General features: G+C 40.8%; 1 protein-coding gene across 4 annotated transcripts in view; it reads right to left on the bottom strand.

The window, feature by feature from the left end:
• The window catches only part of LOC123982827 (supervillin-like), a 44,300-nt gene that overhangs the window by 19,529 nt on the left and 8,954 nt on the right, over window positions 1–15,817 (bottom strand). Inside the window, exons 1-5 of one of the 4 annotated variants that reach the window (XM_046068700.1) lie at window positions 12,204–12,276; window positions 11,526–12,053; window positions 7,519–7,553; window positions 4,396–4,451; window positions 1,165–1,262 (exon numbers count right to left, since the gene is read on the bottom strand). In XM_046068700.1, the coding sequence (XP_045924656.1) occupies window positions 1,165–1,262; window positions 4,396–4,451; window positions 7,519–7,553; window positions 11,526–11,905 (569 nt within the window). In that variant the 5' untranslated portion in view covers window positions 11,906–12,053; window positions 12,204–12,276. Of the gene's footprint in view, window positions 1–1,164; window positions 1,263–4,395; window positions 4,452–7,518; window positions 7,554–7,764; window positions 7,920–10,525; window positions 10,750–11,525; window positions 12,054–12,203; window positions 12,277–15,817 lie in introns of those variants that run through there. The other 3 variants (XM_046068702.1, XM_046068699.1, XM_046068701.1) reach the window with 3 other exon arrangements.

Consider the following 15,817-nt stretch of genomic DNA (forward strand, 5'->3'; position numbering starts at 1 on the left):
GACCACAAACTAAGAAATGTAACAATCATTAGTCTGCTGTGCTACGACAAAATCTTCCTTCTGTTATCGATGGTTGGGGATATATTCAGTTACCATTTGTATTTATTAGGTTATGCTAAATGTACTAAGAATAAAGTAGAAGATACTGAACTGAATGTTACTAAATCGGCCTGGTTAAAGCTTTTGTGTCCTACACAACTGCAGAAGATTTGGAGATTTTGATTTCCCTTGATTTTTACAACACTAATTCAATAAACAGTGATTTGGTGCTTTATAATCAATCTAGGCACTGAGCCAGCATAATGAACAATAAACACTGACAACGGCGAATCCTGCCAAGCCTAGTAGTTCCACAAGCTCATGATCAGCTCATCAAATGGGTGTGCTTTTAACCATTGGCTGCCAGTGACGCTCAGACACATTTGCTTTTAGCAGCTCCTTAGTAACATCTTTTTTTATGGGAATTGTAGAAAGTTCTTCAAAATGGACATTTATTTATATGAAAGTGTTTGGTTTGTTGCATGCATTGCAATGCAACTTTGCTTAAAAAAAAGGTAAGTAACAAGGTTCATAATAGTTAAATACATTGATATCTCTTTAGACTTGGGAGGAAACTTGTCAGTTCAAACTCTTACTCATGTCTTTAACATATTTACACACAAACACAAAGCAACATACATACAGTGCGCATGGGGGGCATTTCGCATTGATATTACTCCAGTGGTTACAGTGTAGTCTGGCCCTCGCTGCTGCAGCTACAAACTTCAATCTGCTTCACCATGGTAACAATATAACCCGGCGGGTTTGGGTGTTTATGCGTGTGCACGTGGGAGAGAGAGTGAGTGTGTGGAAGCTCTGCAGGTTTATCTGGTTTATCTCTGCAGCTGTTTACATCATTAGACAGCCTTTGGATTGGTCTGTAATCACCTCTGTGCTCTGCTCGGTCTGCTCGGCCTGTGTGTGACTGTGTCAGTTGGTTTCAGGGTGAATCTCGTTGTTCTATCTGCTTGAGTTACAGCATTTGTAATGTACGGCAGGCCACAACATCTATTACTCCAATGTTGAAAAAGAAGACTCCATTTAAAGCTTTAATGCACTTAGTCTGATCAAATGGTGCGACCATGCTGCCAACACTTAACAATATATCAGTTTGAACCTGCCTACCTGGCAGAGGTTTCCTCTTCGTCGCTGCTCATTAGCTGACCCTTTACCCAGTTGTTGGCACGTCGGCCACTGCTTCCATCCTCCGTCATGTCGTGGTCCTACAGGTGGAGAAAAGGCAAGCCTAAAGGTTAGGATTACATTCGGAACAAATACTGCTTTAGTCCCACGCCAGCTATAAAAAAAGTCTTGATAAGGGAAGTGAATGAATGAACCGTGCTCCACCCCTGCACTTGAGCAACGCTGTTAACCCTTGCAAATGCTCCAGTGGAGTTGCTGAGTACATACAGTTAAAAAATAGAGAAAGATGAATACTGCCGCTACTGCATTCTCCACATTAAAGTAAAGTTCACTTAAGTGAGTCATTATGGTTTGTTTTTATATTTTTTAAAGGTTAAAGATCCCCTCCAGACACATTATAAGACACATAAAAATATCTGAATAACAATTTGTGTCTGATAGCCTCAATTACTGGCTAAAGAAATCTTGAAATTTACTCCTCCCTTTTTGAAAAATCCACAATGAATGAAAAAATATCTAAACGTGTTAAGTTTCAACTGTTGAACTGCTGGACACAAGATGTGTCCTACTTTACTGAAATGTCCGATCTCAGCATTTGTGCGCCGGAGGCTTCAAGTGACCACATCGCACTTGTGTAAGTTGCGTTGTCCATTTTAAGACCTGAGGGGTAGACATGCTGTTGACAATGCGGGGTTGTTACCTTACAACACCACAATATTAGCTGTTTACAGCTAAAACAATGAGCTTATTCTTAAACAAAAGATGAATAGAAACAGTGAAACAACACCTGCTGCTGTCACAAATTCAAGTTCAACCGGACCCAAAAGACAGGCTCACGTTTTCTCTCTGTCCATCTTTCATAGTCTAAAGTTTATCACACTTTTAAAAACATGCGTATAGTGTGAACCATGCAGCCGTGTGAGACCTTTTGTCAGTAAACACTTTACCAAGGCCTGGTGAAGATAACTGGATCTCCAGCTGTGAGCCAAGCAACAGAACTCAAATGCTCTTTTTTTCACGAAATGACACAACAAAGCTTACAGAATTAGAGGCCTCTTAAAGACCAACTGAAGCTCACTGATTATAAAGAAGTAACTTGTTTCCCCCCCGTCATGAATGCATTGCCTTCTGAAAAGTTTTTCATATATTTAGGAAATTCAAAATATAAATGAGCTGTATCATTCTCCAGAAGACTCCATGTACACATTTTATTGCCTCCATCCGTGCTGGAAAGCATACTGTAACCTCACTCCTACTCTGCGTCTCCTGCTGGAGACACTGACTCACTGGCTTTTAACAGGGACTGTGGAGGAGAAGGGAGTGATAAGGGAAAACAGAGAAGGGGTATCCGTCACTGCTAATGACTTCAAAACTCATTAGCAGTGACGTTAAGACATCTTAAAATAACAGAGAGCTATGTCAAAACAAAGGACGGAGAGAGCAGAAAAAAAAGAGAGAAAATAAGTAGTGTGATTGTGAATGTGATAGCCTTGCTTGTTTTCCCAGCAGGTTTTTGGTTGGCGCAACTTGCTGCCATCTGGGTTCACTTGGCCAACCTTGGCACGGCTCCTGGTCTGTAAAGACCAAGCTAGAACAGCTATTTACATCCAATATTATAAAACCTAACCACTTCTGAAACTTAAGGAGCCTGGGAAAGCGCAGTAATCTCTATGTTTTTAAGCGCACATGTGTATGTCTCCCACAGGACTGGGGGCATTGTCAAATTTTTATTCCGGAAAGGATCTTTTAGGTCTCCAGACTTGTCTTTCCACCGCTGCTAAGACCGCCATGGACTGTGTGTGAAGTCATGACTTTGGCCAAGTGTGCGTCCAGGTGCAGGACAACTCAGTGCTGTATGGAACAGCTCAATTTGTTATTAATGGAGCAAACTTTCAAGGGGGGTTGAAGCGTACACCATCTGCGCTGGAAAGAGCTGGGAGTAAATCACCGAGGGAAATGAAAGGAATTAACCATCGAGCAACCAGCTGAAGGAAAACATAGATACAGCAAGTTTATAAATTTAAGTTTTGAAGGAAGGATCTGGTTTAATGTGCGCTGTCATTTGGAGCTATGAAATTTAAATCTGAGGTGGCATCCTCCATGTCTGCTTACAGAGACACCTGTCAATCAGGTAAAATGCCGTAAAGTGCAGGAAAACTGTGCCTCCCATATGAACATGGAACCAGTTGGGCAGTTTATTTGAAAACTGCAATTTATTACTCATTGTAATGTAAAGTAATGACATTACTGCTAGTAATTACTTTACTAATTACTTAACAGTAAAATAAATGTATTAATAATCTTGTTACTTTACCTTCGACACTCAAATCCAAAGCTTTCAAAAGCACACCTTGCACCTTTTGTATTTAACACATGAAGAAATAAAAAATTAAAGTTGTGGTTGTACAAGAAGGCAGTTCTACAATTTGGAGGGACATTGTTTTTTAAAAAACAACTTTATTTATAACAAAATAAGTACGATGACAAACTGGTTGTACAAACCAGACAATGTTTCATGTCTAAAACAACTGCGCACCTCCCATGAGTGGTAGGGGTGGGGGGAAAAACAAATCGATACAGCATAGTATCGTGATATTTGCCATGGCAATACTGTATCGATACACGGACGCCAAGTATCGATATTCTATTATATAAATTGCAGATAGGAGTTTTAACTTTTTGGTACTAGAACAATAAAATCTATTTCTCTTTTAGTCCACTAGAAAACTTAAGAGGACCATATAGAGGACTGAAAAAGTGATATGAACAAACAGAGAAATGTATCTTTTTAGATAAACAGATGTTGACAAAGTTTGACTTTAGGGACCTAATTGGAAGTTGGAAAAAGGTAATAAATTGCAATATATCTCAAAATATTTAAAATCGCAATAAAATGGAATCGCAACATAAATGATAATAATAATGATAATATCGTATCGTGGGGCCTCTGGTGATTCCCACCCCTAATGAGTGGTAGTTTTTTTATCATTATGTATAAGCACACACACATGCGCACAAACACACACACACACACACACACGCGCACAAACACACACACACACACACACACACACATGCGCACAAACACACACACACACACACGCGCACAAACACACACACACACACACACATGCGCACAAACACACACACACATGCGCACACACACATGCGCACACACACACAAAACATTTGGATACCTCTTGGATATTATACCTTAAAAAGAGACATCTTGGAAGTCCTCTCAGCTGAGTCCCCAGGCTTCTCATCAGCTGAAAAGAACACACATACACATAAGGTTGACCATAAATACAACAGTGAGAAGACAATTTGCACAAACGGTGCAATTGCTTCCTGCCAGTGTATAGTATCATATGATCAGTCAGGGTGTCATCTTTAAGACGGGCAACGTGTGTTTTGTATCCACAGCACAATGCACTGCTGACAGCTGGAAAGATGGTGAGGTCAGACATCAACCGTACACTAGCACACAAAGACAGAACTACGCACAAGCAGATTGAACAGGTAAATGTACAAACACATTCACCCCTCCACGTAGAGATGATTCCCTAGACTCAGAATGATTTGGAAAAGTCAATAGGCTCCAGAGGATTCAGAAGGTAGAACCACCCTATATATTTTGAGAGTTAATGGTGAGATAATGGACTTTTTAAAGAAAGGAATACCATTACTGTATGTGTGCATTTGCGCACAAGAGAAAGAGAATAATTGCTCATGTGAGCTGTCTAATCAAAAACAGCCCAGAGAATATAATTTTCTAATGCGAACAAAAGGAAACCATTAAATTTAATGGAATTCCAAAACAAAACACATTTCTTAAGTCAGCACACTCAAATTCATTCTCCCACTCCAAATCAGTTTTTATTGCCTTGACAATGTTCCCCCTCCTAAGAAAACAAAGGAACAAACAAATCCAAATAATGTCTCCGACAAACTCTCCTTCTCCAAAGTTTTGATTTGTGTTTCCATGCTCCCCTGCTGTCCAGAACCTTGCATGATTTAGGTCAGATGATGAAACATTACACATTTCAGACTGGTGACTCCTCTCAGACTACACTCTTCTAGTTTTGACTCCAGTCCAATTTTTTTTTACATCATCATCCATCCAACGTCCAAGAGAGAGACAGAGAGAAAAAAGATAAACTCAAGAGATGGATAAAGCTCCACTTAAGTTTACTGACTAAGTGTTTTCATCCATGTGCTGAGAGCTTATTGGATGGGCCTTTGACCTTATAATGGCCAATAGAGTTCATTAAATCTACATAATATGGTGTTATGCATGTAATATGTTTACAGCAGAATTAACTTCCCCAAAACACAAGGAAAATGTATTGACTTTAAGTACACACTTCAGTTGTAATGCATCTTGTCACCTGTTATAATGATTACATGATTGACATACCACCCCTGAGAAATGGATACTTAACATTTTTGGATGCCTTTCCAGTGCATTTCTAGCCTACCCGTGCATCTCTGATCGCACTCAGCAGTGGAAACAAGTATCTAACAGAAGGCTTATGCCACATGTTCAGTATTCAGATGAATGTTTGTATCTCTTGCTGACTTGGGGCGTAGCTGAAGGGTCGGGGAAACCCTTAATGGGACCATGGGAGGCGTCCGGGCTCAGAGCACTGAATCCTCTGCCAGCTTGGACAGGAAGCTCCCATCAGCCATGTGCTTTCACACACACATCTCTCAATGAAAGATGAACACTGACTGTCCTTTGTTCCTCTTTCTGTGTCTTTGGGTTCTGTCTAGTACAATTTTTACTTTTGTCTTGTCCAACCAAAGATCGACACTGGTGATGTCTGACAGATAATCAGTCAAAGCAAAGCAAATCTTTAATTCAATTATTTTATTCATTTGGCGCCAATTCATAATAGAAGTTATCTCCCTGCTATTTTCATATAGAGTAGGTCTAGACAATAGTCTTTGTGATAATTCAATGGCCTTTCTGGTCTGTTAAACAAACAGGACACTATTATTATTATACTAATGTCAAAATTTATGTAATGTTTTTTTCAATTTCTCGCCGTAGATTAGATCAGATCAGACCAGACCCATTTCACTGAAAGGAAGGTAGAACCTGCACAACGGCAATGAAAAAAGTTCTACCCAAGGCAGCAGATCAGTAAGCACAGCTCTGACATAACTATTTATGCTTGCTGTGCACATTTACATGTAGAAGGTCTAGGTGAAATGCAATGATTGAATGGAAAAGAAGACAGAAAACATAATGGCTTCCATTTTAGCTTATACCCTGTGCTTCACTCCAGGTATCGCTCTGGTGCCTCCCTGCCTGCCTGAAAAATATATTTTAAATGTAAATGTTTGTTGTTTAGGTTTTATCTGCCAGACTTCCTGATTTTGACGGTAAAGAAATGTTCTGTTTACATTGTTGAGAAAGTAAGGCGGGTTACACAACACTGCTTGAATACATCCTGAAATACTGTTGTTTTGTGCTTGGGATCCTCTTATCATCTCCCTGTCACTATCTTTCTTCCCCTTATGTGCACACACACAGACACACACACACACACACACACAGACACACACACAGACACACACAGAGACACACACAGAGACACACACACACACACACACACACACACACAACACACACAACTGACCAGCAATTAAGCATGCACAACAGAAGACCACCAAATCAAATACAGCGGAGAAACATACACAGACAGGCAGGCCAACCAATGGGCAATTAGGCAGGACGCCACTGACACAGACAAACAGGCGGTGGGCAGACAGATGGACAAATACACAGACAGAAAGACAGACTGTGTGGGCTCAGGTGGCTGAATGTGAGTCGGAAAAGCAGCCAGCGGCCCATGTGTTAATTTGGCCATTTTCTTCTCTCTGTAACAGCGGACTCTAACATTAGTTCATAATGCTAGCTGGCTGAAACAAGCTTCCAGTGTATGCGCACACCCACCAAGTCACAGTCTTTCAACAAAACTCATCAGACAACAAAAATTCGGCAGACGCGTGCCAACATTATCTCCCTTATTAATTTTTTTTTGAAGAGGGAAACCATCGCCTGAGGCAAAACATTCACTTTAAATTATATAAAGCGAACAAAAACAGCCAAAGACATCAGTAGATCTGTTTTCTTTCACTCCTCGTCGGTGGCAGTGTATTCAAACAGCCAATGTCTATAAACCCGGTAGGTGATCTGACATCAGCAATGAGCTCAGTATTCCTTTAACACTGAGTAACAGAGACAACTTGAATGAGTTCAGGGATAAAGCAGTCTGTGGAACAATAGAGGATCTGAGTGCAGTGAAAGTGGAGACTTCGTCTTACCCTTTAGCTCATCTCTGTCATCAGTTTCCAGCAGCCTAGGAGAGAAAGAGAGACAAATGAGGTCACTCACTTACACACTGAAGTGATGACAGAAATGACGAGGCTGTTACAATTGAGGCTTGCAAACTAGACAGAAAAATGAGAATATTCAGGCTTACTTATACAACTATAATCCAAAAATGTACACTCAAGCCACATAAGGAAATATAAAACAGACTAATAGAAGGGTTGCAGAAAGCCACTTACTGCGCCTCACATGATGTGCATCCTACAACGTTTACTCATGAGGCTCCTCCAGCCTCATGTTGGCAATGATATAACAGCAATGCCTGTGTAGCCTCAGAAGATGCCCATTCACCTCTAACTAATGGGGCTTAAATATGGATGGGGACAGCAGCTGCCTGTGGAATAGTGGCGATGATGTAACAGGAGCAGGGGAGAGGACTGCTTAAAACATAATAGAGAATCGTGGTGGACATCTGGGAGGGGTCAGAGGTTACTGAAGAAGTGGAGATAGCCCCGAGCCGATCTGCGTGCTACAATGTAGCCATTTTTTAAAGGGATCGGTAATGGCTTAATAAAGTCATATCCACTGAATCTGTTCCATGAAACACCGCACTGTGCTCCATTAAAAACTGCAAACGCACAGCAATGGCAACAAGTGAGCTATGGAGTGCGCAAAAATAAAACAGCGGCAAGAAGTTTCAATTAACCACATGACGATGTGCGAAAGTAATAGAAATTGTTAGACACAGCCCTCCCTCCCCATCAAATTCATACATCGGAAAGGTGTTGGGGGACCCGGCCTCTTTAGACTGTGCAGCTGTATTTTGTAGGATAAAACATAAAATATAAATAAATATAGGACCCGACTCGGATCTCTGACTTTTCCTTAGACTAGTGACATGTTTGACTCCCCAAACGTTGAAAAGTAATTTTTACAGCAGTATATTATTATGAGTAATTTTGGGCTTGGGTTTGGTTACCACGGACAGTTTTGTCAGTTTTGGCCTGGCACGCCTCAGTACAGCTTTGTGATAATAGTAGAGAATCTAAAAATGCCAGGACAACGTATTTACGGCGTGAACATGGTGTAGTGGAGATGGAAGATAAGAAATTGATTGAATAACAATAATTCAAGTAATTTAATACACAGCAATCTGTAGCTGTGGATTATATACACATGAACATGATCACACAGTGTCATATAATTCATTTAACTTCAGTCACATGGGTAAAAGTACTAGAGTATGCGGCACTCGGCTAATAGACAGTCTGGTTGCAGACCATGGTGAGCTTGGTGACTGATACCACCTAGTTCTCAAACGCTCAAACACCCTCATTCTGCAACCACAAGGCTCAGTGGCACTTCATCAACCCCACCCACACTCTGACTGCCAGCTGAAAGGGAGGGGCCCCGCACGCGTCTGGCGTACGCTGCCATAAAAACTAATCAGAGAAGAAGAGTGGAATGCAGAACAAAGAGAGAGGACGAGAAGAGCAACAGAGACAGAGTAATGGGGGAAGTTAAAAAGAGAAAAGTTTAACACACATTCAAATCAAGGCAGGCGAGTCATTAATCAAACACTTAAGAGTACATTTCCTCAGTCTTGCTGCTCTATTAAATTATGTCAAACACACAAAGCTTTAAGTGGGAGAGTGAGACAGGGACAGAGAGGATGAAGTAAGAGTACAGAAGGGATATAATCATGACTGTGACATTGTTAAGACTTCATTTTAATGTCTCTAATTTGTGCACCTAACTGTTGGAAAGCTCAGCTCTTCATATGGCAGATACTGGAACTCTGTAATGGCTCAGCCATGTACACAACAATTATCCCAAATCCCATTCAGTCCTGGTTATAATCCGAGGTGTTTGGCTAACCCCAACATGCCAGTAGCACAATTACTGGTGTTTACAAAACATACTTAATAACACATAACATCAAACCCAAAATACTACAATATACCATTCACACTATAAATCTGAAAAATATCTATGAATCAACTGCATTTTTGTATCATGCATTCATTTAAAAGTTTCATAAGAGTACTGTGTACAGTGATTTATATATAATCTTCCCAACTCTTAAAATCTTCATTTTGTAGATCAAAGTGTTGTACACGGCATACAAACTAATCAATGATGCACGTACAGTGCTTTTAGATAATCACATTTTTGTAAACACTTGACTTACATTTCTTCTACGGTTCAGTTAACTACCAAACAAAGGAACCTGATGTTCAATGTTCTCTTTAAAATCAAATCAGAAAGATGAGATTACAGTACAGCTGACAGTACCTGTAACCTATATTTTCTTACATTACTGTGTCTCACTGTGTTTTGGAATGCCATCCTTCAACTGTAACTTCAGAAGGTCTCTTGTCTGTGGCAGATAAGCACTTTGACAGGCAGTTTTCATTATCACTATAATAGCTGAGTTCCAGTTTCCGTTATTGTGCTATTCTTGGAACAGATACACACAAACATGTTGCCTGCGAAGGTTCAGTTAATATGTGTGAAGCTCATAAATCATAAAGCGCATGCTGGAATCTGGGATATATTGTATAAAAACACAATTCAGAATGATCTGTAAGGATGCTTTCAAAGCATGGGTGACAAAAAACACTCCACATTCTCACGTTGGGCTATTGAATAAATAAATGGTTCCCAGACCGCTCCAATTACCCCCTAGATCTCAGGGTGAAAGCGAGATACACAAATAAACTGCTAATATTTGGGGATCAGCTCTGACAAGTTACTGGCTAATACCAATAGCTTCTATATAACCTCCACTGTCTCAGTATGTTGCACAAGTGTGCCTTCACACAAGACTGCACAGCTGGATTGTCCGATGCAGCAATCGTCATAACAAAACGGACACGATAAGTAGCTGACGTGACACACATTCATGCTCTCTGTAATTGGTCCGTAATATCTAACAAGCCATCAATCATAGCTCTGTAGATTTCTTGCTTCATTAAGCGTACGGCATGAAAACCCTACCTCCCCGCAAGTCCCATTTTCTGATATTATCACACTCTGTCCATCTGAGTTCTTCTCTCTCTCTGTTGTCATTCCCTCAGGCTTTTTTTCAAGAAGAAACTAGTCCGGCTGTGTGCACAGAGCACAATCTCCCAGCTTGATTACAGCTCAAACAACCCCAGCCCCATGTCTGGTCATGTTTTATTCCATCTATGTACAATTCACGGAAAAACATTCCTGGAAACCGATGACAAAACTCCAACAGTTTTCCAGGTCGATTTTACAATTCCTGTTTATTCTTGTCAAATTACCTAAATTACAACATTCTTATTGTGTTAAAGATGTGAGCACCCCCCTTATCACTGTAAAGTGAACCAAAGCAAGCAGCTTGCATGTCATCACAGCAAAACATACCATGGCAAAATAAATGAGACAGTCCTCTGCTTAGCATACATGGCCAAGTTTGGAAATGTTAGATGCCGTGTTTACTTCAAACGGAAGACAGCACTAAGTGTTCTCTAAATGTGCCGACTTGTTGCCTCCTCTTCTCTCATTAGGAGCCAGCAAGCCCTTTTACAGTGATCTAAAAGCCTTTTTTACTAGCTAAAACTGCAAATGTTCTTTTAAATCAAGGTGCCTCATAAAAGCCACTGTACTTAATTCAATTGTAATTAGTGGTTATCGGAACATTATGCTCCAACTTTTTGCAGATTTCCTTGTGTGTACAGACTGAATGGCTATTCAGCACTCTGTCTTAACTGTTACTCGAGTCAAAACTGAGATACACACAAGAAAATCTAAATAATAAATTATGGTTTTACTGCAATCTATGTCTGAGATGTTAGCCTGGCCTCCACGTGCACTAGCCTTCTTCTAGTCTCTATGCCTGAGTAACTTTGTGTTTCATGTCGCTGGCCAAGTTTATGTCACATCGAGAACAACATTGTGACTGGCCTTGCACAAACAACGGGCAATACAAGTGTGCTTTGTTTTTAACTTGTGACAATGTGAATAAACTCACCTGGAATGAGAGGGTGTCTTTGTGGAGGAGACAGCTTCTGATTTAGATGATAAAACTATGTCTGTTTTGACTTGAGTGGTACCCTCTTTTTCCTGGGCGGGCTCATCATCAGTGTGCTCCATGGATTTATTCCTGAGGCCCCTCCTGGTATATGTTTTCTCTGATCCATTATCCTCACATTTTTCCTTCTCCTTTGCTTCTGAAGACACTGTTTCGGATGTGTCGCCAATCTTCCTTTCCCTACGGACATATTTGGAAGTGAATTCGTCTGTGTTGCCATAGCGCTCCGCAAGCTCCCTCCTCCTTTCTGCCTTGTAGCGAGCAATTCGCTCAGCCTTGGTCTCTAGGGCCGAGCTCTGCAAGGTGTCTATTCCATCCATTTTGCAGTTCAATTCAGTTCAGGGTTCGAGTGCAGGTGAGGAGATTCCAAGTTGGTACTTCAGTTGTCCTAACCTGGATATGTAGATCAGCTTTTCTTGTAGATCTCCCTTGACAGCAATGTCTCACTCCATCAAAATCATCCCAGCGCTGCAAACAAGAAAGGAAGACAGTATTAGTGCATCATGATTGTAGAGTACAATTTCAGATGACAGGCACTCTGGATGTACTTCATACTCAGCTGTAGAGCTCAGAGCCAAGCCCTGCCCTGGCCCAGCTAACACCCCCCTCCCTACCCACCCGTGAGAATGATGTCAGCCAGCTCTGCACAAAGACAGCCGACCACCGCAGTGAGACTCTCATATATCCTCTATTCTATCGACTCACTTGGAGCCAGTTGGTAAGAGGGAGGAGAAAGGGAGAGAAAGTGAGAATCATACATCAAATAACACATAACATAGCCCTGTTATAATCTTGCAATCTATGCACAGTATACAACCTCTCAAGCAGTGCATGTTGGGACAGGCTTCAGCCTCCTATGTGCCTGAAAAGCATAATCTGTTTACCATCTCCTTTCCACATCTAGCACAATAAAAAAGTACTGAACTTAATACATTTGGACTTTTAGGGGGTAAAAAATTAGGAGGCTGGGTTGAGCTCATTTTGTTCCATTAGGAATTCACAGTGGAGAAAACCACACATGGCTCGGATGCAGAGGTTTGAAAACCGCACTCACTTTAAATGCATCGCCAGCTGACAACAGCAAGAAAAATTATGTGTGCGCAGCTTCTGATCGCTCCACACCAAGCGCAAGGGGCTTTTCCACAGACATTTTTTAAAGCACAAGCACGCTTACGATGCTTTCGGGAGTCTGACCGAGGACAGCCAAGCAGACGAGAAAGAGGTGAATAAAATGAGCTAGATTTATTAGAGAGGGGCTGGGGTTTAAAGTAGCCCCCTGGTGTCCCTCATATTACGGGGCATGAGTTAATTCAGCATATTGGCTCTCACATTATGGCCAGGAACAGGGGTATAGGAAAATATAAATGAGAAGTGTTGGGTCTGGACAATGTTAGTAATGAGAGTGTTGAGAAGAAAGAGGGAAAGAGAAGGATGGGTCAAGGCAAGAGGGAAAAGAGAGGCAGGTCTGGTCATAAGGTGGAATAACTCCAAGAGGCTTTTCTGTAATGAGGAGAAGCTTGAATAAATCTCAAGTGCCCCCCCTCTGACCCCTGGCCACCTGCTGAGCTATAAAACCAAGTCCAAATCAGGACTCTTGAAAGAATATGCCCTTCAAATATTACACAGGAAATCAATGTATATGGTGGGGATATGTGTCTGTGTCAGTCTTCACCTTGACCTCTCTGATCTTTCCTCCACCTAACATAACAGTGCTTGGCTAAACAGTGCCTCCCTTGTGTACATTCAAATTTAGTCTGACCGTAAACTGTAACTCTGCTGGATGATTACATGTTGTCTGTTCCCAGAGATTTCCAAGACACCTTCACTCTGGGAAATGTATGCTCTCCGCTGAGCAGAAAAAAAAAATCATCATCTGTTTGTTAAATTAACAGATCAGCACCAATGGCTTCCATTCCAGTTAGTCCAGCAACAAATACCCATAGCCAATTTAACATAGCCAGAACAGAAACTAGAACACATTCTACGAATGTAACCAGGATCAGATGAGGCTAAAGCTTTTTAAATGGAATTTACTGCCTAATATGAAAACCAAATGGTTTATTACTCAGGCATAATCACTTGGTAGCGGTAAATCCACTACTACCCAGCCTCAAGCCTTCAAGGTCTCCACAGCTAAATAAGAAAAAGATGTTACTGGAGTTGTATTACATTTCTGCTCTAGGGTTAAAACGTTTAACATTTCAAGATAAGGTTTGTTTTGATAGTGAAGTCATGAAATATAATAACTTTATTTATTGTAAAAATGTCAAAACATATGTAAATTTGAGGCAGCAGTGATGCTCCATGACGTGTCATCCTCATGACAAACTAACGCAGGTATCTTTAGCTTGACGTGTTTCGGGGTTAAAACTGAATGTCACTCCAGAGCCTGCAAATTACCTTATGAAGGCAAAAACAATCCTGCATTTGGATGTTGATTTCAGGAATAGGCACCCACTTACATAATTCACCTAGGTCACTACCTATAAAAGGAGTGCTAAACGGTACGCTAAAGCTTGTCCATGGAGGCTCAGAACATCGAGGCTGCTTTGTTTGGAAGCTGCTTGTGTTATTTTAAGCAACAAGGGGGACTGAAAACCCAGTTGAGTCATACTTTAAAAATCATCAGCCCTATCAGCAAATGTGAACTCACCCTCAGATACGTGTTTTGGTAGGAGTTTTATACTGCCAAAACTCCCAAAGGTGTGTTTAACTATTTATGGTTATTTCTGCGGGAGTAAGCAGAAATGTGCAGGACCAAAACACATTAAGCAGGCTCTGAATAAGATCTATTGTGATTCACCATAAAATGATAAGTTATCTGTATTAGATTAAAGTGAGCCTGTCCGTCCGACTGTCCAAAAGGCAGCTATCACGATTGACGGTTTGTTGATGGACAGCGTGTAAGAAAAACATCAAAAAACACACATGGCTTTTGTTTCACTGACGGCAGCACATCTGTCTTGCTCAGTATGCAGTTATACCAGTCCTACCTGCTAATTCAGATGGGCAATATTATTTCTGCTCCTCTAGGGCATGTAAACAAACTGAGTCCTCTGTTTCCAATGACTAGAGTGTTCTCTGACCTTTTGTTGCCCATCGGGAGCTGTTCCTGGCTACGAGAGGAAGATCTGTCTCAACAAAGGCCAACTGTGTCACTTCCTGACCGTGCCCTTTTTTTCCTCCTTCGTAAATGCTCAATTTATCAGGAAATGTTACTCATAAGCCTGGCAAAGGCCCAAAACTTTAAGAGACAGGATGGGTAAGGGCAGTGAGAACACTTTAAATGGGTTCAACAACAGCTAGACCTTCCTCTTTAAAGTAAGCCAAGATGGTCCGGTTTTTAAATATTTACTTCTCTAGTGATTATAGGCTGTTACTTTTGATTACATAATCGCTGTTCTAGACCTACTAACAAATGCAATATACCACAAAAGCAGAAGTTGAGACAGCCAAGACAGTTCAAAGACAATTCAAAATGTGTGAAGAGAATCTTTTTGCCCTTTTGATCTATCACTACACCCCACTTCTGTTTGGTTAAGTTTGCAGTTGTACTATTACCACCTGGAGTGAAATTTCAACCATTTATCCATCCAACTATTTCAGCTGTTTTTCAACTTTTTAGCTAACTACAGTATTTCAACTACTTAACCAACACATTTAGTAATTTAAACTATTTATCTGTAACTTTTAGATAACTATCACACCTGGAATGCTGAGTTCACTTAACAACTGCCTTTGTGAAGTTAAAAAATGGATGTCAAATAATTTCCTCCAGCTGAACTCAGACAAAACAGAAATCCTGGTCATCGGGTCCCAGCAGATGGCAAATCAAATACTGCCATCTGCTGGTTCCCTAGTAAATCACATTAAGCCTGTGGCAAAGAACCTTGGTGTTTGGTTTGATAGTAATTTAAATTTCGAGCAGCACACCACAAAGCTTGTTCAATCATGTTTTTATCAACTTAGAAATATAGCAAAAATTCGATCTATGTTAACTTTTAAGGACACCGAGACCATTTTACACGCCTTCATCTCATCACGCCTGGATTATTGCAACAGCCTTTTCACCTGTTTAACCCAAAAATCTATTCTATACTCCAGACTGTCCAGAACTCAGCTGCCAGGCTTTTAACCAGAACAAAGAAATATGACCACATTACTCCTATTTTAGCTTCATTACACTGGCTCCCAGTATGTTTTAGAATTGACTTTAAAATTCTATTGATCAC

The sequence above is a fragment of the Micropterus dolomieu genome, linkage group LG14 (assembly GCF_021292245.1).
Source record: "Micropterus dolomieu isolate WLL.071019.BEF.003 ecotype Adirondacks linkage group LG14, ASM2129224v1, whole genome shotgun sequence".
NCBI classification, from domain to species: Eukaryota; Metazoa; Chordata; class Actinopteri; order Centrarchiformes; family Centrarchidae; genus Micropterus; species Micropterus dolomieu.